This window comes from Ailuropoda melanoleuca, chromosome 6, assembly GCF_002007445.2.
Source record: "Ailuropoda melanoleuca isolate Jingjing chromosome 6, ASM200744v2, whole genome shotgun sequence".
Classification (NCBI taxonomy): Eukaryota; Metazoa; Chordata; class Mammalia; order Carnivora; family Ursidae; genus Ailuropoda; species Ailuropoda melanoleuca.
This window is the reverse complement of record NC_048223.1, coordinates 120,706,954-120,728,995: the sequence shown is the minus strand read 5'-3', so window position 1 is coordinate 120,728,995 and position 22,042 is coordinate 120,706,954. Positions and strand designations below refer to the sequence as shown.

Genomic DNA, 22,042 nt, shown 5'->3' with positions numbered 1-22,042 from the left:
AAGAGAAGGGCCATATGCACCCCAATGTTCATAGCAGCATTGTCCACAATAGCTAAATCGTGGAAGGAGCCGAGATGCCCTTCAACAGATGACTGGATTAAGAAGCTGTGGTCCATATATACAATGGAATATTACTCAGCTATCAGAAAGAACGAGTTCTCAACATTTGCTGCAACATGGATGGCACTGGAGGAGATAATGCTAAGTGACATAAGTCAAGCAGAGAAAGACAATTATCACATGATTTCTCTCATCTACGGAACATAAGAACTAGGAAGATCGGTAGGGGAAGAAAGGGATAAAGAAAGGGGGGGTAATCAGAAGGGGGAATGAAGCATGAGAGACTATGGACTCTGAGAAACAAACTGAGGGCTTCAGAGGGGAGGGGGATGGGGGAATGGGATAGGCTGGTGATGGGTATTAAGGAGGGCACGTATTGCATGGTGCACTGGGTGTTATACGCAAAATGAATCATGGAACTTTACATCAGAAACCAGGGATGTACTGTATGGTGACTAACATAATATAATAAAAAAAAAATTAAAAAAAAAAAAGATCTGGCCCGAGTTTACAACCACTCCGGTCCTCAGTTTTCTCACCTGGAAAATGGGAATACCATGGAACACCTCTCTCATGAGCCATTTGTGAGAATGAGATGACAAGACCCGAACAGCTCTGGACTATCGCCTGGCTCGTTGAGGCGCCATGTTAGTGGGACAGGTAAGCATCACTTACGTGCTGGTGATTGTTGCTGGCATGGGGGTCTGTGCAGACCCCACCAACTAAACTCCCACAAGCTAGTCCATGTTACCCAGCCTTCCACTCAGGAAAAGGCTGGTGGCTCGGGGCTACCCTAACAGGGACCCCTGGGGTCACCTGAGGCCAGAGTGCCCGGTGCTGCTCTGGAAGGGGCAGGCCTACCGCCCTGCACTCCCCGAGCTCCTCGGCGTCCAGCGGCACGCCAGCGAGCTCAGCTCGGCCTGTTTACCCTGGACCCGTGCCAGCCACCCCTGCCAGCAATGATTTCATCCGACAGTCACAGTGGGTGAGCGAGCAGGGCTGGTGATGTGCAGTGGGCCACTCTGGAGGAGGCCTGCTGGGGACACTGCTGCTCCTTCAGGGCTGGGCAAGGGGAAACATGGCAGCGAAGGCTCCTGGGGCTGGGTACGTCTGGCTGCCCGAGATCACCGTTGCTTTTCACCAACTTCAAGGCAAAGAGATCAAGTTCAAACAGAGAGGTGGGCCCAGCCCACATTAGCTCAGCCACAAATTGGGAATCCACGTCAGAAAGTTCCGTGGGGCAGGATCACGGAGATCCTAATTAGCCCTTATGTACCCTCTATCCCTGCCCTCCACCTCCATCCCCTCGGAAGGGGGCAGACGCAGGCTCCCAGTTCTTGGGGTTCAGAAGCAGAGGGGCCTAAAGACGACACCCCCTGAGCTCTTCTTTTCCGAGTCTAAGCTCAGGCCCAGAGGACGAGACAGGGAGGCAAACACTTCTAGGGCAGCGGAAGCTGTGAGGACAGAGGAGGGACACCCCGCCGAGGGGAGAGCCCCCGGGGCCTGCGTGCTGCCCTGCTGCGCTCACTGGGGAGGCCCCGGGACCTCCAGCACACTGTGAAGTTGTCACACTCGAGGGACCACAGGGGCTTGGACAAGTGGACACCAGGGATACTAGCCCAGAGTCTCCCCAAGAAGCAGTCCTCACTTGAACAAAACGGGGACATCTGGACCCCAGGTGGCCAGTCAAACCTGCACTGTTGGTACCCATAGGCAACATCAACTCTGCCTTGTATAAGCTTTTATTCCCTCCAGCATCTTCTAGGTCAGGAAGGACAATCGTAGACCGAGAAAAGCAAGCGGACACATCCCAAGGGGGCGGGGCTTTTAATAGGCGGCCTTGATTGACGTTAAAAGAATGCACCTTCTACCTTCCAGCGGACAAAGCTTTTCATGGCCACCAGGGGCGTTGGCGGGCGTACCCCCATTTTACAGAGGTGGAAGCTGAGCCTCAGACGTGGGGTGGCTCCTCCCAGAGAATGAGCAGCCCGGCTAAAGAAGATAACAGGGTTCCTAACTCTCGTGTTAACCTGGAATCTCACCGTAGGCAGAATCTTTGCAAGGGGGTGACAGGGGATGGATACGTGGGTCAGGCCAGACTTACAGCTCTCCAGGAAGCTGACATGCCTTTTTGGGGCCATGTGGTCCCCCGCTCCCCACAGGTGCTGCTGCCCCACGAGCATCAGGCTCTCCGGCTGTTCCAGATCCAAGTGGGGCTCCTCGGAGCTTCAGTCCTCACTGCGGGTCTGTCTGCTCAACGCAGCTATACCTGTGGCTGGCCAAACTCCCACTCGGTAACTACTGAGCATTTTATTCCATAGCTGTCTAGACATACGCTCCACGGGGGGCCTGGGGGAGATGAAATGCAGACACAGCTGCGAGCGCCAAGCCACCCCTCTGGCTTGACCTGCAAATGGGAAGCACCGGTCCGCTCACTCCTGCCGTCACCCCGCAGTGCCATCTGAAGACTGGTTCTCAAGCCACCCACATCAAAGGTGCCCCAAGGCTCCCGGAGCAGACACTCGGCCTGAGTCTCCTTCTGAAGTGGCCCCCCGCCACAGGCCCTGTCGGAGAAGCCAGCCCCTCTCCTGACAGCCACTTCCCACACCTCACCCTCTCCGTGGAGCCTGGCTCGCAGTAGGCCTTTGAAGCAAAACACACACATCTCTCCTCCGCTTGGCAGGAAGTAAGGGGGCAAGCGGCTCCCATTCCCGTGTCAGACTCTAGCCACCGGGGGCATGAAATTGTAAATCGGGAGTGCACACCACAGCAGCGGGGCCGGACAGCTCGTACATGACCAAAGCAAAACCCCCAGGCTCCATAGCGGAGCCGAGAAGGAAGCCTTGGGGGCCCTACCCAGAGAGCATGGGGCTCGCGTTTGGCCCAAGTCCTTTGAGGTGCGTCCATCGTGCTGCCAGTTCTCAAGGTCACACTCACGCCCATGAGAGGCGGGGAGGCTTTCTGCAAGGTGACTCACTAATGCTCAAGGACGTCCTCACCCCACCACCGAGAGCGGCTTTAAGAAAACGTGAATCCCCCTAACACCCGGGTGTTCAGCCCACTACCACCCAGGCCGATGGAGAAGCAGCCCAGGTGAGGGTATCTGAAGTCCTGGATGTGGACTCCAGACTTACCATGTTTGTGTTAAATTACTGAACACTGGCCATAGGCAGGATACTAATTGTGTGGTAGATTTAATGTTAAAACTTGGAAGAGGCTGGTGCATAGCATGATCAAAGAAGGCTCACCCATTCATTTAATTACAGCAAACAAACAACCTGCAGGCCTGGCAGCACTGCTCCCATGAAACACCACCAACATAAAAGAGAACTTTCTCAACAAGCGTCCACTGGGCGTCTCCGACGAGCTGGGCACAGGGAACACAGAAGATCAATCAATCCATCCGTGCCTCCCAGGCCTACTGGCCGATGGGTTGGAGTCACGTGGCAGTAAAAAGAGACAAAGTCCAAATCTCCCTTGCCATGGTCAGCTCAGTCCAGAATGTTCCGTAAGGGCTAAATATAGATCAACACTAAAAACGATTTGGGCGTATCAATGAGGGTGTTTCCAGCGGCAAGTAACAGAAAACCCAACTCAAAATGGAGTAAATGTCCAGCTGTTCAAGGGCAGGGAAGCGCCAGGGCTAATCACTTCAAAGACTCACGGCTATCTTTCCTTCTGTCTGATCCACTTAAGCCACCTCCATTTCAGCTGTATGTAAAGACACGACTATGCCCAGGGGAAGTGAAAGGATCTTTTCTTCCCTGTGTGTCTCTTTCAAAGAGCAAAGAATTTGGGGCCTAGCACCTTCTTCCATCGGCCAGCAGCTAGTCATAATTGCAGACCCTAAACCACTCTTTGGCAAGGGGAACATGGCCCCCACGACTGCCTTAGCCTCCCCAGGATTTGCCTGTGTTAGGAGGCAGGTCACGGGAGGAGGGACCAGGGCTGTACCAGCAGGAGGAAGGCTGTCTGCTGTGGACGCTGTGGAGGAAGGCCACAGGGAGACGGCCATCAGCATCCACCCAGGCTTAGGGGAAAACGGGTCATTTTAGAGCAGCAATCCTAATACTGAACTCTGTTTGGGAAGGGCTCTAATATGCTCCTTCATGCAGGTTTTTGGGGGGTGGGGATGGGAGCAAGAGGAGAAATCTGCTTTGAAAAACAGTAATGGTCATGAGGGCCCCTGGCTGGCACAGTCAGTTGGCTGTCCCACGCTCAGGTCATGATCTCAGGGTCGTGGGATCAAGCCCCACAGAGGGCTCTGTGCACAGTGTGGAGTCTGCTTAGGACCCTCTCTCCCTCTCCGTCAATCTCTCTCTAAAATAAATAAATCTTTAAAAAAAAGGGGGGGATGCCTAGGTGGCTCCGTCGGTGAAGCGTCTGCCTTCGGCCCAGGTCATGATCCCAGGGTCCTGGAATGGGGTCCCACATCGGGCTCCTTGCTTATCGGGGAGCCTGCTTCTTCCTCTGCCTGCCGCTTCCCTGTTTGTGTTTGCTTTCTCTCTAATAAATAAATAAAATCCTTAAATAAATAAATAAATAAACAAATAAAGTGATGGACACTAAGTATCTGTGTTGGTCAGTGCCCGACACAAGGGATCTAAGCAGAGCCTGGCCAAAGCCACCCCTTGTACGCATGCCCTACGTGCCTCCTGCTCCGTCGTTCCCTCAGCCTTTACAGACAGCCACTCGGTGGGACAGATCATCCTGCCTGTTCTGCTGCCCACGTCCCCACAGCTAGGTGGTGGCAGTACCAGGACTGGAGTCCTCCCCATGCCTCCAATCCAGGTGTTCTTCTCTCCAGCCTACGCAACCTGCTGCCCAAACATTCAGAGCACAGGACCTTTGCACAGCGGCGGGTGAGGGCAGCAGAAATGACAACCAACAAGGTGGCTGGAGAGTTGAAGGACAAGCAGCACAGAAACCAGCCAGAGGAGGCCTAGTGCACGAGTCCTCCGGGGGAGGGCCTGGGCCGTGCTGTCTTTTGGATGCTGGGAGCCTGAATGGTCCTCAGACAAGCCCGGGCTGGGGCCTGAAGGAAGGCCTGTGCAGCGCCACCCCCGCCCCCGCTTCGAAGACTCTCCCTGGGGCCTGGACTCGTGCTGAAGGTGAATCACAACCCCCTGGAGCCCCCAGGAAGAAAATCTGGGTGTGTGCTGGGTAAGGTCCCTGGGGGATGGCTTGCTTCGGGCTGCTTCTCCAGCAGCAGCCAAGGGTGCCGCAGAAGCAAAGACTCAGACAAAAATCACAGACACACCATATGCACACACACACGCACACAGGCACACGCAGATGCCACCTCAGCCTCCGCAGATCCCAGGAGCACCCTGTCCCGGGCAGCAGGACAGCTGGGCTTGGATCTGGTCCTGTAGTAACTCACTCTGTGACCTTGGGCCACTTGATGGACTTCTCTGAGTCCCAGTTTTATCACTTCTAAAATAAGGATGTTGAGGCTGGTGATGTCCAAGGTCATCCCAGCTCTGACGATTAGGGTCCTTTCCAAAAGACCTGGCTGATTTCCAAAAAACCTATTAGCAGACGATGGTTCAATCGGTGAGATCAAAGCAGGCACCACAGTCCTTAATAAATCTCTTTTCATACAACCCCCGCCAACGGGCTCAGATGAGCCCACAAGCTCGGGCCAAAAGCGGAGAAGGGACTACTGGAATTCTCCAGATGCTGGCTCAGCCAGGAGTCAGCTAGAGAGGCTCTGACGGCAATGGCCTGTCAGTCTTGCAGCTTTGGGCCGCACTGGGTTTGGCCTAATAGGCCTCGAGTGCCCACTCCAGTGCTCTCTCCTTTCCTAAAGCTTGCAGGGAAGGGCAATAAAACAAACCAATAAAGCTAAAGGGGGGAAAAAATTTTTTTTTTTTAGCCTAATGAGGCAAGCGGACTACTTCTTTTTCTTCCTTGGAAAGTATAAAGTGCTTCTGTTACAAAAATATTTCCTGTTGCCGAATCCGCAGGAGCCATGGCCTCCGCCAGCCGCCCAGCACGCTCGTTTTCAAGGGGCTGGGGCTTCCAGGCTGGTCCTGGGTGTCGGCTGAAGCTTGCTTCAAAGGCAGCAGCTGGCTGGGACTCAACTGAGTGATTCAACGTGCTTTCTGGAAACAGTTATGCTAACCTTTCATTTTCTTTTAAAAATATGTGATGGAGGAAATAGCACGTCCCCCATACCCAGCAAGAAGCAGAGCCCTAGAACTTGCCAGCTTCCCGCGGAAAAGCAAAAGAGCCCGCCGAGGCATCAGCGTCTAAGACTGTTCCACGGCTCAGGTGGGGGAGACAGGAGAAGTGGGGGAGTCGGGCGAGAGAGAAAGAGGAACGGAGCACAATCGTGCGCAAGAAGAAAGAGAAAGAGCAAACACAACCACTTTCATCCTCCCTCTTTACAAACCCCACCATAATATTTAGTCTCCTTCAAGCTGGATCAAGAAACACGGGCATTTTGAAAATTCCCTTACTCTTGTTGTTCAAACCACAAAATGTCAACGGTTCTATACGGGAGCCCAGCGGCCAGTAACTGTACCAAATTTGTGGCACCCAGAGGAGGCGAATCACTGTCTCCACCAAGCGTAACTCTGGTCTTTGCATACGTCAGGCCCTCTGGTCCCTCCGCTTTCATCCAGTGAATTCAACTTCACGGATGTTGCTCCAAGAGTTTTTGGCCGACAGATGTTGATTAAAACAAATCGATGCATACGAAAGTGGAAAATGAAAGCATGAACAAACCAGACTTTAAAAGATCCTTCCCACAGGGACGGGGCGGAGGGGTGGTCTCTCTTCAGTCGATTCAATGCACTACTTACGGCAACCACCCCATGTCTGTTGAACTGAACTGGCTCCTCGCTCCCCGTGACCACTTAGAGCCCCTGCTGTCCTGTATGCAGAGAAGCCCAGGATATACCTTTCCTTTCAGATTTATGCTTAAAATTTTTTACAGATGTATAATGTACCACCTCTTCAACATAAAAATAATCTGAGATGGTCAGTGACACAGGGCCTATTATAATACATTAATTAACATATATTCATGGCATAAAATGGGGTCATAGAGAATATTCTAACCACAAAACCAATGGTTTCTATGAGCTGCCCCGTAGCCAAAGCAAAGAGGGAAATACCATGAGTCACACACTCTCTTTATCAGATTCTGGTGCCTTAAATAACAAAAGTGACTCATTAATTAGCGTGTGTATTAAATAATCAGTCCTCGATTCACCAGAATGTCTTATTTCTTCCTCACCATAGAAGGTGGTGATGATGACTTTAGGAAACCAGTTTTGGGAAACTGCATCTAAACTGCTATGAAAAGAGGTAACCAGTTCATTACAAAGCCTTTGCACCTTCAGACTCTGAGGAGATTGACTACATAAAAAACCAGAGCTTTCTAGAGTATGACCAGGAATCCCCAAGAACAAGGCCAATAAGAAATGTAGACAAGATGCAGAGACGCCAGCTAACCAGAAACGTTGGCTTGGGTTCTGAAGGGCTCTAATAAACTCACTGAGAAATAAGTTTGCACTTGGTCCAAGGTCCAGGTCCTCCAGGCTTGTGCCCTAATCTTCCCCTAGGTTGGCTCTACCTGTCTTTCCTGTCCTTCCTGTCCCCCCAAACATGAGCTTCCCCGCCTAGACTAACTGCAGAGGCCTCCCCAGCCCCCAGTGCCTTCTACCTTCTCTGTTCGTTCCTTTTCTGCACTCGTTGCCGTATTTATCCCACTTCTCCTGTTTCCCATCCTAGACTCTCATCACGGAGTCCCACGGCTCTCGTGCATGGCTCATACACACTCAGCACCTAACACTGTGTTGGGCCAAGACAGATGCTCAGGAAATACTTACAGAATCCATGAACGAATAAAGAGCTATCAAAGAGAATGAACAAAGAAAATGAACAAAGCAGACCTTAAAAGATCTTTCGGATTTGAAACTGCATAATCATTTTCAAAACATCTTGGAATTCTACTGATAACGCAGAGAAATGAGCAAACATAAGGTTTCTCTGCTTAATCCAGCAAAAGCAAAGCAGCGGCAGCAGCAAAGAAACACAATTTGAGCACATGTGTGCACGCACACACACATACACACCCGCCCCGAGAAAAAGAGCAAATGAAATCAGCCTCTCTGTGCTCTCCCCTTTGGTCACCAAGCGCTTGGGTCGTACAAGCGTCCTTGGCCTCCAGCGCACTCAGCTCCTCTAGGGCAAGGTGTTAATTGTCTCGCCCTGGGGTTGGCCCACATCGTCTGTGAAAGGCCAGAAAGTAAGTACTTTCGGCTTCATGGGCCATGTGGTCTCCATCCTAACGACTCAGCTCTGCTGATACAGGGCAAAAGCAGCCACAGACTCTAAATCATGGGCATGGCTGTGTTGCAATAAAACTTTACTTACAAAAGCAGACGGAGGGCCGGATTTGGCCTGCAAGCCGCAGTTGGCCAGCCCTGGACTCTCACACATCGTTACATACTCACTAAACTGTCGAATGGAAGCAGCGTATGTCTCTAAGTCCCCTCTCCCCACTCAGCAAAGGAGACAAGAGACAGTCCGGATGGGGCACCTACCAATTCAGTCCCAACAACCTGGGAACTGCTTTGTCAGAACCATAAATAATAGTCTTAATCCAATTCCCTGAAGACAGAGAGCCAACGTGAAAAAAGGCATTACCATATTAAGAGAAAAACATAGCCAAAGAATTTCCTTAACAATCAACTAAGTTCTTGAACCGGGGCCAGAGAACACACAAGGGCTCCAGTTTTGATAGTTGGGGGAACTGAAACATTTTCACATTCCAAACGGAGCTGCAATCAGAACGGAAGAAGCCACGTCCCCATCGGCCTCTGGACAAAGGCGGTGCAGAGGAATGAGGGCCGGCCCCCACTTCGCTGCCTGGGTTTACATTACCTAATGAAATATTGATTCCCACCCCCTCCGAATGGTAAAAATCAATACGGTAACAGAAGCCTTGTAACATCAACAGGGGCCGTGGCATCCTCAGCAAAGGCGACGGCAGGCAGCCCTCTAAGCTCTGCGACAGAGGCAGCGAGACCACAAAACAATCCGTACAGAGGGACTGGGGAAAAGAATCCAAAATGGAAAAACACAGAAACAAAATAAGGGGGTAACTATGGCAGTGCGATCCACTGCCCGGGCTCCCAGCTGCTTTACGAGGATGAGTGACAGACTCCAGAAGATGCGAGGCCATTCCAGCACAGCCTCTGCGTTATCTGATTCACTCTTGGATAGCTCACGCGGCTGAGTCAGCGCCTTCCGACAATCAGGTTGCCTAAGGAGAACTGGCCGGCGGGCTGCTGTGAGTCACGCCGAGCACCGCACCACCCCCGGCCCTTGCCACCGTCCCGGGCCACCTGGACCCTCCTCTCGGAGGACCCGGGGCAGAGTCACCCCACACCGGGCCAGAGCTTGAGACACAGGCCTGGAGAAGACAGACGCTGTTGAGCAGCGGCTGGGACCTGTGCTTGGAAGGCCCAGGGCTCCCCCACACCAACACCCCCTCCCCCAGCCCATAGTGACCCCTGTCCTGAGCTTCACGGATCAGAGCTGGCGCCTCTTCCTGCCCCAGTGGCCACTCAGCAGTAAAAGGACCCTCTGCAAACAAAGCAGCCCCCTGCCCAGGAGTCTTCCTCTTCAGCCACTTCAAACGGGTCTGGCCTGTAGGTGGCAAGGGGCCCGAAGGTGGCCGGGGATGGACACAGGCCTGAGGGCGAGGGAATAAAAACATCTCACAGGCCTCAACCTGGCGGCTTGCACACACTTCCCCGGTGGCTGGCGTCAGCGGGCAGGGCCCACAGGAAACCTCACTGCCTGGGCTGCGCTCTGAGTTACCCGAGACCACAGAGCTCCTGGAGCCCCGGCGAAGCCAGGTGTCCGTCCAAACCGGACGGCCCCCGGGATGGGGTGAGCCCTGGCTGAGGGGTGCGGGGAGGAGGTAGAGTGGTGGCCCGCCCGCAGTGCCATCACGCCCTCAGCAGACAACGGGCCCCGGGCCAGCCCGCTCTGCCGGGCCTCGGAGCAGCAAGCAGAGGGCACTTGGACTCGTCCTGGGACCCTGCTGTCCCGCGCCGACCCCCTGACAAGTGCCTAAGACCGGTGTGTCCTTCACACCCCCGCAGGGCCAATTGAAAGCGGCAAATAAGATGACAGTCAACGATGCTAACTAAGGACATGAGCAGAGTGAAATGTGACTGTCTGGGGTTGGGATGTGGGGAGCCGCCTTGGGTAGCGGATTGGGGAAGGGCTGTCTAGGGCAGAATTTAGTGGGGGGCCCGAAGGATGGGAAGGTCAGCTCTGGAGACACCGTGGGGAGCCATGGCCAAGACCCCCAGGAAAGAAGCCCTGGGTGGGAGGCAAGAGAGGAGGGGTGGCCAGGCAGAGTGGGTGAGGGGCGGAAGGAGGAGGTAAGGCTGGAGTGGGGGAGGCGCCCCATCAGGCCAGGCCCCCGAGGCCCTGGGAAAGGAGCTAAGCTCTCTGTGTGAGAATAGCGGGAACTGTGTCAAGGGTAGACAGCACATGGTCCGAACTCCGGGCGCTTCCTCACCAACAGCTAGAAAACCGCGGTAACAAGAGTACTTTCCCCCCCTTACCCCCTTGAACATCCCCCCTGTATTTCTGCCCTGGAGTCGGGCCTAGAGAGACCAAATTGCTCTCCTTGTACCTCTCCCTCCATAGCCACCCCTCTCCTTCTCTGCCCCTCTCCCTTGCCCTCTCTTTCTGAACTTCTCAGGGAAAAACTGCACAGACAAAAAATGCTGCCTCTGGATAAAATTGTTAAATGTTCTGCAAACACGGCCCGTGTCATGTTGAACACATTTGGAAACAGTTTGTATCTGAGGCTGAACTAGTCTGCCCTCAAAGCTGCTTTCTATTAAAATGTTTGCATACACACTGTCCCCTCCTGCCTGCAGCTGGGAGTCCCTCCCCCCCAGATGCGACGCTAGCCCCAGGAAAGAGGAGGTGCAAATCCTAGGACAGAAGTAGAGAATGGGCTGTGGTTGGAGGGGACGGGCCTGCAGGGGGGGCACCTTCTTCCCCCAGCTTCGGGGGTGGGGGGCAGGAGGACAGACCAGGCCGCCCTGCTGGCCAGCCTTCTTCTGAACGCTCTCCAGTCTCAAAACTCAGCAGGAAAGTGAGTGCACATGTGTCTTCTCAGCAGCGAGGAGCAAAAACAGAGTGCTTTGGTCACAAGCCCAGACATGTCGCTGGCAATCTCAAGCCAAGGGGGGTTCACTGGAGATGCGAGGGGAGTTCCAAGAATGGAAAGAAAAGTAGAGCTGGACAGAAAGGGCGGGAACTCAGTGTCCCGGGGGGGTGGGGCGGGGGAGCTCAGCAGCAGGGGCTCTACCATCATTGCCCACCAGTGTTTGTGAGGATGACCCCCACCCAGCTGCTCCTCCGAGGGGAGGGTCTGCTTGATATACGGGTCTTGTGTCCATCCCCTGGCCCCGGAGGGTGGGGCACCGTGACTGCTGGTCCCACCAAGACTGTCCCATGGGGGACACGTAGCCCCCAAAGGAAATGCTAGCTGCTGTTCCCAGGAGGTGGGGGGGGGTGCGCTGGATAACAACAGGACAGGACAACAGGTCTCCACGGTAATTTCTATTCCTTAACAGCGTTGAGAGGTGCCTGGGTGGCTCAGTTGGTTAAGCATCCAACCCTGATTTCAGTACAGGTCACCATCTCAGGGACCTGGGATCGAGCCCCGAGTCAGACTGTGTGCTCAGTGGGGAATCTGCTTCTTTCTCTGTGTCCTCCTCCCACTGCCCCGCCCCCCACTTGCATGTATGCTCTCTCTCTCTTTCTAAAGTAAATAAATTTATTAAAAAAGAATCTTTTTTTAAAAAAGTGTCAAGAACACCACACTCGGGAAGGACAATAGCTGTTGAAGTAACGCAGAGCCTGCAAATGAAATCCTGATTGGGGGGGGGGGGGGAAGGGGCCNACGGGCCCAGGCTGGGAGCCACCAAGTTAGCCACTGAGCTCATGGACACGGCAGGCGGTCCCATCAATTTTCTTGGGTTATTAGAAAACAGTCCGGGAAGCCTGGGCCACAGCCTCACGTGGCAAGGCACCGTTTGGAATGATTTTCGATCCTCAGGCCCAATTTGTGTCGGTTCTATTCTGCCTGCTCTGAGTTCTCCCCCACGGTTTCTTGCCTTTCGCTGTTCCTGAGAGTGACCCAACACAAGGCCAGCTCACAGCCCGTCCACAGCCTGCAGTTTATTAAACCGTGTGCTCGGGCGGATTTGGATTTGCTGGGAGGAGAGGCTCTTCCCAAACCGAGCCTCATTCCAAGCCCGTCTCCGCCCCCTCCTAAATAATCAATCATCAAACTAAGGGAACAAAAGGGAAAGAGCTGGAAGAGATGGTTTTACTCTCCCCACTTCCAACTACTATCAGCAAAAAAAAGCAGTTTAGTCAGTGGAAACCCGTCCCTTGTGTGGGTGTCTGCAATTTAATATCCATTCATTTCCGATTCCTTTTTGAAAAGCCACATTTAGTTCAACTTTTAAATGTTAAGCATTTTTTTCTTGAGCTAGAAACACCCCTCAAATACGGTCCTGCCGGCACTGGGCTGGACTCCTGGGGACAGCAAGGGCCAGGTCAGGAACACGGTGAAGCCGGTCCGTTGAGATCTTTCACATCCTGCCTGGACATGTCGGGGATGACACAAGGATACAGTCTCCACCTTGGCTCAAAATCTGAAAAGAATCTCCCCCTGGCCAGAGGCACATTACGTGCCCACGCATTCCAAACACAGAATTACTCAGTGGCAGCGGCTCACGCAGCATCCGGGCCAGCACCCTGCCTGCAGAGAGCCCCGCTGCTGGCTGCCTTCCAGGGCCTGGGGGGGAGCTGAAAAGTCCTGCATGTGGCCACAGGATGTGCTATTCTGGCTAGCCTCCTTCCGGTGAGACTACCACATCCTGGACACCTTTCTAGCGGCATGTTCCTAAACAGGCAAGCACCAGCCCTCCCGGGGGCTATTTAAAGTCCAGCCATCTCATCCCACCAGAAGGCCAGGTTCCATCCCTCCAGCGAGGGCCCTGGCCTGGGGTACTTGGGGTCAGCAGCCTGGCTTGGCTTAGAAGGTTAGTTTCCCCGGAGCACGGCTGTGTGACTTCGGGCAGGTTACTTAAGCTCTCTGAGCCCCTGTTTCGTCCTCCGTAAAATGCGGATGATACAGCTATGTTGCTGATTAGGTGGAAGTTACAAATGAAAGCAGAGGCTGGATCAGCATTGGAGCTCATCAAGCAGAAGTCATTATGATTATGTCGTGACCAATAAACACATTTTCAAAGATAGCTGTTGCTAGAAATTCCACAGTTACCTAATAGAAATGATATCCGATTGAGACCTCACTAAAGGCCAGTTTCCTACACCCACTGCGGAGCCTGTTTCTGTCCTGATGAACAGCACACAGACGGAAAACAGCCCGTGGGATACTACACTGGTCTGCCTTCACAGCCCACATCCAGGCAAGAGTACGCGAAGAGCTGGGTCAGAAGACCCCGGGTGGCTCTCAGTCTAGGATCTTTTCCTGCACCAACAAGAAGACTCCAGCCTACCGGGAGTCTTCCTTCCTTGCACAGGAAGGAATGACAAGGGCATGAAGAAACCAAAAAATGCAATCTCACTGCAGACCAAACCTCCTCCATCCACATATACCAACAAGTGGAAATTGTGGACGGTCTAGTAAGAATTGGATTTAATTTCAGATCCGAAGCCTTCACTAAATAAATCCAACAGAGCCAAAATGACTGCAAGGAGAATATTTAAATAGAAAGCAAACCATTTTCAAACACAGCATTTCCCAGATTGAACTCACTATGTCTCAGTTTTGCCAAAAAAAAAAAGTTCTAAGCTCAGACGATTATCATTTGGAGTGCACACCCTTTGTGGGAGACCCCTGTGTGCATTAGCACATTACAAGTTTTGAGAAGTTCTGTAAGAAAGAAATCCATTAGCTTTGCTTTAATTCAAGGTTTCCGAAACATTTTTAAGAATGGAGGATTGTTTTAAAACACAACTAGAGGGGCGCCTGGGTGGCTCAGCTAGTTAAGCGTCCAACTCGTGGTTTCAGCTCAGGTCATGATCGGGTCGTGGGATTGAGCCCTGCGAGTGGCTCTCTGCTCAGTGGGGGATCTGCTTGGGCTTCTCTCTTTCCCTCTCCCTCTGCCTCCCCCACCTCTCTCAAATGATAGATAAATCTTAATAAAACAAAAAAACAAAAAAAAACCACACGCATACATCCAGTAACCCTGCAAAAACCCAATTTGGGAGACCTGGTTTGTTTCTGAACCCATGAAATGCACAAATGAACAAAAACGAACACAAATGAACAAGAGTTGCCTCAGAAATGGGAGACTCAATATTCACTGCTTACCTACGAATTTCTTTATAAACCTATTGCTTTCTTTTATAAAAATGTAAGCTTCTATTTTGAAAACTCTGATCTTATAGTCTGCTTATTAAAGAAGCTTCCATGAGCTCCCCCCACTTTCCCCCACCACAGGCCACACCCAGTATCTCTTAAATGCTCTGCTGGGGTCCAGGCTTGACTGGTTCTCAGGAAATCGGGGTGCTCTGGGGCCCCAGACTTCTCCGAGCTTTGCCACCTGGGAACTCAGGTCTTCCGGAGGGAGCACACGTACCTCGTGGTCAATTTTGATAAGGGCAATGTCTGCCTTCTCGTCCACGTCCTTGATTTTGGCTTCGTAGGTGGCACCGTTCTTCAGCTCGACCTTGACCCGATGCTTGTTGGTCACCACGTGGGCGTTTGTCACAATCAGTCCATCTTCGGACACAATAAAGCCAGACCCACTGGATACCGGCACCTCCCTCTTAGAGAAAGGAAGCCTAGAACCCAGAGAAGAACCCAGTTAAGCCTGCAATACCTTCAGATCAACTCTTCCACACACTGATTCATTGGCTTTGTAACAGCAACACGCATCTAGGCGTTTACTTGACACGTCGGGTCTATTTAACACTAAAAACAATGGAAGGCTACCGATCTTAGCAAGCATCGAAAAATTCCACTTACAAAATATTCTTAGGGACTCTCTTCAGAGCTAGAAGTTCTAAAATCATCTAGAAGGGTCAAGAATGTATGTTCCAACAGTCTAAAGGGAAAGCGTACTAAGGGGGAAGAGTTATCTTCCCGTAGGAACATATTCAGTGGCTCTTGGACACTTCCAAGTGCCCCAGGGACAGCCCCACAGGGACCGTGGGGAAACAAGAGGCCGTCTTTACTTGCGAAACAACTCGATGTGGACCACGGCAGGAGCGATCTTCTCCACCACGTCGGCGATGAAATTGTATTTGTGGCGCAAACTGTTGGGGTCTTCCTGCCCTGAGAATAAAGCGAAGACAGGACATGTCAAGACATTATGCTCTGTGCTCTGGTCTCCTGAGACAGGCACGGGTGAGAAGAAGCCAAAATACACACCCGGATCTCTGGAACCCTGGACAAGTGAGGACAAGACCCCAGACCTGTGCCCCGCGGCAAAGGTCCTCGGGGCTCTCAAGGGAACACCCACTCAGGTAAGAGGTGACACCCACGCTCTGCTTCTTTCCTTCCAATGGTTTCGTTGCAAAAATACTGAGCCAGAGGCACCAGCTGATACCTAGTGGGTCCTCTGCAAAGGGGGTGGGGCAAGGGGTCACGGTCACAGCCACGGCACCACCCTCCGCCACGCCCCTGCCAGTTCCCACAGTGCCACAGAGAAGCAGCCGCTCCCAACATGCCGCCGCCACCACCGCCACCACCACCGAGGGGAGGGCTGGGGTTGCTTTAGAGGAGATGCCCCCTAGACGGTACAGACTGAAGAAGCATTAAGGCAAAGAAAGGGATCCCGTCTTCCCACTGATCCCACAAGGTGAACAGAGGCCACCGTCTGTCCCCAGAGCAGTTTTCCACTACGACTTGTTTATTCCTATCCCCGGGGACATCCCAGGCCAGAAGGCACAAGAGGTGCCTTGATACCATTGGGGGGGGGAGAAAGAGAGAGAAATCAAATGACCATAATTTCTATACAAACATATACACATATAATTAGCGAACCCCCATTTCAAAGTTACTTTCAGACAAAGTCAACCCACATCCCAATGGAGGGCTCTCAACCAGCAAGGCCAAAAATTGGTTTCCACCAAGCAGATGCACACACCGTGGCATCTGGTTCAGAAATGAGCTACTGGAGACTCAGGTCCCAGGACACCCATTCTGTTGGCACGGGTGGTGGCAGGGGCCAGTGTGGCCCCAGGAAGTGCAACCCGAGCCTGCCACCCTGGCCCCAAATCCGTGCCACCTGCTGATATCCCTCAACACATCTGTCTGCGCCCTCACAGGCTAGAGGGGTTCTAGCCTGGTCTGCAGCAAGGAACGCACACACCCCTTCCTTTTGCTCTCCTTGTCTCCCTTGGACCAGTCACTGCCCTTGGGCCAGTCGCCTAGCCTTATGCTACACAAAGCAGGCTCCAGGGACCAGAGGCTCTGCCAGCTACCCCTTGGTCCTCTGCAGACACAGGCAGGCAGCTTTCAGAAACCTTTAGAGCAATTTGAGAGAGTAATCTTCTGTCCATTGCATCGAAAAAATTTAAATTGGGGCTTATATTTTGTGTCTTTCTTATGACATTTTGGTAGGCATTCATTTTTAGCATATTTTAATTGATCCATAATGGATAGGAAATACAGGAAAAGAGATCTGTTCCTTCACCACAGGTGGTCTAAGGAGCCCTGATCTGTCCCCCACACCTGTCACTCCCTGTCACAGCTCACTCAGAGGGATTCACAACACGACTTTGCAGTTTAAAAAGAAACCACTGGCCTACGACACTGCCCCTTAATTCACCTAAGGGCCTGTGTTCCCCACCCCCAACACACATGCACAGAGGTGCACACAAACACACACTCGCAGGAGCACAAACCCACACCCACACTTACACTCTCAGCTGTGAGCATGCACACGCACACGTATACACATGTGCATACTCACACTGACCCACTCACACATACAGACTCCATCTCCTACACACATACACGTGCATATATATACTCTCACACTCACCGGCTCACATACACACCCACGCACATGCATGTGCACACACACACAGACTCACATATGCATACTCTTACACACATGTACATGCACTCACACCCAACCACAGCTGCACACACCCACACTCATACACACACCTACACACACTCCCATCCACACAGAGACTCACACCCCTAGGAGGGAGGGCTGCAGCCACTGCCCGGGCTCAGGGCCGACCGTCAAAGCTGGGACCCTTTCAAGTCCTGGGTGGCCCTCAGAGCTGCATATCCACAGGCTTCCCTGGCGGCCCCACAGCATCTGTCCAGACTGTTTCCTTGGTCCCTGCCACGGCTGTGTGTCCCCACCAGAGACATCAGCCATGCGACCCATACCACTGGGCCCCAGGACATCTAGGGGATGAACTTGCCTCTCCCAAGCCTTCCCTCTGGGAAGTGAGAGACCATCGACAAGCACAGGGCCCCTCCCTGCCCTGGCTACTGGGCTCTGAACTGCTTTACTTCAGGGGTGGAATCCCTCTCTTTCTGCAGAGCATGATTTTCTAAGGTCAGAAAAAGATCTGCACCTATTAGGCAAGGAAAACTAATTCAACAAGTTCACGGTAGCATCATTTTATTGTTTTTGCTTTCAAAGCCCTTTCATATGGCACCTATTTTTATTTCCCCCCTCCCTAAGGATGAGGAAAATCAGATATTGGGCTCGTATTATATTTAGGGAAATTGAGGCTCACAGACCCTCAATAACTTCTCATAGACCCTAAATTTTCTTAATAGAGGGAAGAAATGATGGGAAAATCTGGGCAGGTCTACAACTTTTCCTCTTAATCTTAGCCCCACACTATCTGCCGCCCTCCCAGGTTTCTAGGTAGTTGCTACTGGTCTGTCTCCCCAAGTGCTCCGAAGGGAGCTATAAAGAAGGGGATAGAAACATTCCTTCTGGCCACAGAACCTGGCAAACATCACCCAGAGACAGCTGTAAACACACGCATCTGGGCTTCCTCAGACCAGCTTCCCGGGAAAGACCAAAAGACGGTTTAACGCCCAAAGGCCAGCACCCCGCAGGGCAGCGTGGAGTTGCAGAGGCCCTCCCAAGTAGGGCAATCACCAGGGTCTTGCCACTGGGACTCGTTAACTCACTTCCTCTTTCTGACTTCCCAAAGCAGGCATGGGAGAATTTGCCCACAGCAGGAATAAAAAGGAACATGGGTTTTTCCAGCTAATGGGAGAACCACTTGCTTTCTCACACAAACTAGCGAGACAGGCTCCAGGAACTGTGCTCCCGGGGAAAGCAAGATGGAGAGCAGGGAGGACACCGGCCTGGGCACCAGAAGGCCCAGGTCCCATCCTGTCTGCTGGGTGGCCTCCATTTCCCCATCTGTAAAATGGGGCCAGGTGCCTCTAGAATGAGCTGCAAAGTCCAACCTGTCCAGCTCCAGCATTCTATGATCTAATGCCCTCTCTCCCCCTCACCCCAACAAGCTGCAGCAAGATAAAGAGCTTGTGGAATTTGAGACTGGGCACAGGACTCTCCAAACTCTGCAGATGAGTAAACAGAAAGGAGAAGTGGGAGGACAGACCATAATGCAAAGCCCAACTGACAAGCCTTAATTGTGTGGCTTAGATGAAAAAGCAACCAGTGACCTCCATTACCATCACTGAGTGGACCAGCAGCAACGGGAAAATGAAATAGAGCAGAAACAATGAACATAAGTAACACCAACTAATTGTTCAAACATGGGCAAGACGTCAAACCAAAGAAGAAGTGTTTGGCTTCTCAAAAGGCTATTTCAGAACGAGCAATAAACGTGTCTCTAAGAGCAGCATGGCTCCGTGTCAGAGTCCCGCTCCATGTGAAAGGTTGTCCATCAAACTAGAGGAGGCTGCCACTGCCCCCTGGTCTTCACAATCCCTGGCTGCCTCCATTTGCTCTGATCTCAATGGCCAGCCAACTGTCTTCCTTCCAGAGGGGTCAACCGAGGTGGAGAATCCCCAGAGGTGGACCCAGGCTGGCTCTGCCACGACCCAGTGTCTAAGTGATGCAGACGGAAGGAGGGTTGGAGTGTCCAGGCCACTCAGTATGGGGCAAATGGCTAAGAGCACAGGCATGGTCTCAGACAGATCAGAGTGTGACATTCCGCACAACACTTACCTGCTGTGTGACTTTAGTATGTCACCTCAGTCCTCCAAGAGTTATCCCCTTGTCCATAAAATGTGATGACAGTAACACCTTCCTCAAAGTGGTTTTGATGCTGATTTTATGAGTTACTCTATATAATGTGCTTGGCCAACTCATGGCATACAGTTTAAAATTAAAAATAAAAAGAGAATAGATAAAGGTGCTTCTCAGTAGGCAGCTCTGGACAGGTGTGAGCGTGACACACCCCAGTGGTACAGCAGGGAGAGAACTCCTCTCCCTACTTTGGCAAATTTGTGTAGGTCCTGGAAACTCCTCCTAACAGGACCATCATGGCCACCCCTGCAGAGGCAGAGATCAAGGGGAGGCTGGGTGGCAGGCCAATTTTTCTGGCTTTGCTGTTTACCTGTGCTCCCCTGTGTACAAGGCTAACCCACAGCCACTGCAGAAGGGAAAGAGGGAGCTGGGTCAACAGGATAATCTAACCTGAACTGCAGCCCATCTGTACCCTCAAACTCACAAGGAGCCACCGAACTGCACCAGAAGACAAATATAACTCCCTCTATATAGTGAGGGCCTTGTAGGCCAAAGCAATGTGGCAGAAGGTAATGAAAATGGGAAGCCTCATGCAGGGTCAAGGCCGGACCTTCTAACAGTTCTAATCGCTCCATTATTGTACAGAAAGCTGGAATTGACTGAAGTTCAGTAACAGCCCACCATTTACAGAAAGCTGGTGATTCAGAATTCAGAAAGATGGAGGTAAGGTGTTTTTTACATTCCTGATTAATGAAAAAAAACCAGAAAAGATAAAATGACCAACATCTTGAATCAAAAAGGAAGCATCACTATAGAGCCTACAGACATTAAAGGTATGATATGGAAATATTCTGGACAGATTTCTGCACATAAATTCTACAGCTTAGATGAAATGGACAGACTTCTTTAAAAGACATAATTTACCAAAGCTCATTCAAGAAGACATAGATAACCCGAATAAGAAATTGTTTTTGCAGTTAAAAACCTTTCCACAAAGAAAGTTTCAGGCTCATGACTTCATGAGTGAATTCTACCAAACACTTAAGAAAGAAAAAGTTCTAATACTTCACAAACTCTTCCCAAAAATAGAATAGGGAAAACACTGCCCAACTTATTTTATGAACCCAGCATTACTCTAACATAAAAGCCAGACAAAAGACATTATAAGAAAACTACAGACAAATATCCAACATGAACACACACCAAATGTCCTTAAAATGTTTAGCAAACAGAACTCAGCAATTTAGGGGGAAAAAAAAGAACTTAACAATTTAACAAAAAGAATAATATATCGTGACCAGGTGGGGTTTATTCCAGGAAAGGATAAATAAGGTTTAACATTGGGTGCCTGGGTGGCTCAGTCAGTTGAGTGTCCACTCTTGGTTTTGGCTCAGGTCCTGAACTCATGGGTTGTGGATCAACCCCTGCATCAGGCTTTGTGCTTAGCAGGAGTCTGCTTGGATATTCTCTCTCTTTCCCTCCCCTGCTCATGCGCGCGCGCACGTGCGCACATTCTCTCTCTCTCTCTCAAATAAATAAATCTTTAAAATAAATAAATAGATAAGGTTTAACATTAGAATACTAAGAAAACCCAAATGATTATCCCATAGATGCAAAAAGATGTGACAAAAATTGAACACCTATTCACAATAAAAACACTCAGCAAACTAGAAAGAGAACTTCCTCAACCTGATAAAAGGGATCAATAAAAAACCTAAAACTAATATCATACTTAATAGTGAAAGACTGAATACTTTCTCTCTAAAAACGAGAACAAGACCAGGACATTCCACTCTTACCACTTCTCCTCAGTATTTCACCGATGTCCTGGTTGGAATAATTAAGGTAGAAGAAGAAATCAAAGGCATAAAGATTAGAAAGGAGAACATAAAACCGCTAGTATTTGAAGATGACACAATAGTGCATGTGGAAGTTGCTTGGGAATCTGTAAATATACTGGTAGAATAAGTGAGGTTGTCAATGTCACAGGCTAACAGGTCAATGTACACAACTATATTTCTATGTATTAATAAGAAACCACTGGAAATTGAAAATTTTTAAATACCAATTATAATAGCATCAAAAATACTTAATAGGTAAATATTTAATAAAGTATGTGCAAAACACTACGGAAATAAATTTTATTTTATTATTTTTTAATTTAAATTTTAGGTAGTTGGGGTGCCTGGGTGGCACAGCAGTTAGGCGTCTGCCTTCAGCTCAGGGTCCCGGCATTCTGGGATCGAGCCCCACATCAGGCTCCTCCACTATGAGCCTGCTTCTTCCTCTCCCACTCCCCCTGCTTGTGTTCCCTCTCTCACTGGCTGTCTCTATCTCTGTCAAATAAATAAATAAAATCTTTTAAAAAAAATTTTTAGGTAGTTAACATACAGTACAATATTGGTTTCTGGAGTAGAACTCAGTGATTCATCACTTACATATAGCATCCGGTGCTCATCACAACAAGTGCCCACTTTAATACCCATCACCCATCTAGCCCATCCCCTGCCCACCTCCCTCCATCAACCCTCAGTTTGTTTTCCATCATTAAGTGTCTCTTATGGTTTGTTTCCTCTCTCCTTTTTGCTGAAATAAATTTTAAAAGACCTCAGTAAATCAAAAGATACACCATACTCATGAGTCAGAGGACTCACTATTGTCAAGCTATCAATTCTCCCAAAATTGACCTACAGATTCAGCATACTCCCAATGCAAATCCCAGCAGGTGTTTGTGTAGAAATTGATAA

At 50.9% G+C, this 22,042-nt stretch overlaps 1 protein-coding gene across 1 annotated transcript in view; it reads right to left on the bottom strand.

Annotated features, from left to right (window-relative positions):
* HTRA1 (HtrA serine peptidase 1) overlaps positions 1 to 22,042 on the bottom strand; it is a 53,369-nt gene that overhangs the window by 10,524 nt on the left and 20,803 nt on the right. Inside the window, exons 2-3 of the mRNA XM_034663385.1 lie at positions 15,325 to 15,424; positions 14,727 to 14,931 (exon numbers count right to left, since the gene is read on the bottom strand). Of these exons, the coding sequence (XP_034519276.1) occupies positions 14,727 to 14,931; positions 15,325 to 15,424 (305 nt within the window). The remainder of the gene's footprint in view (positions 1 to 14,726; positions 14,932 to 15,324; positions 15,425 to 22,042) is intronic.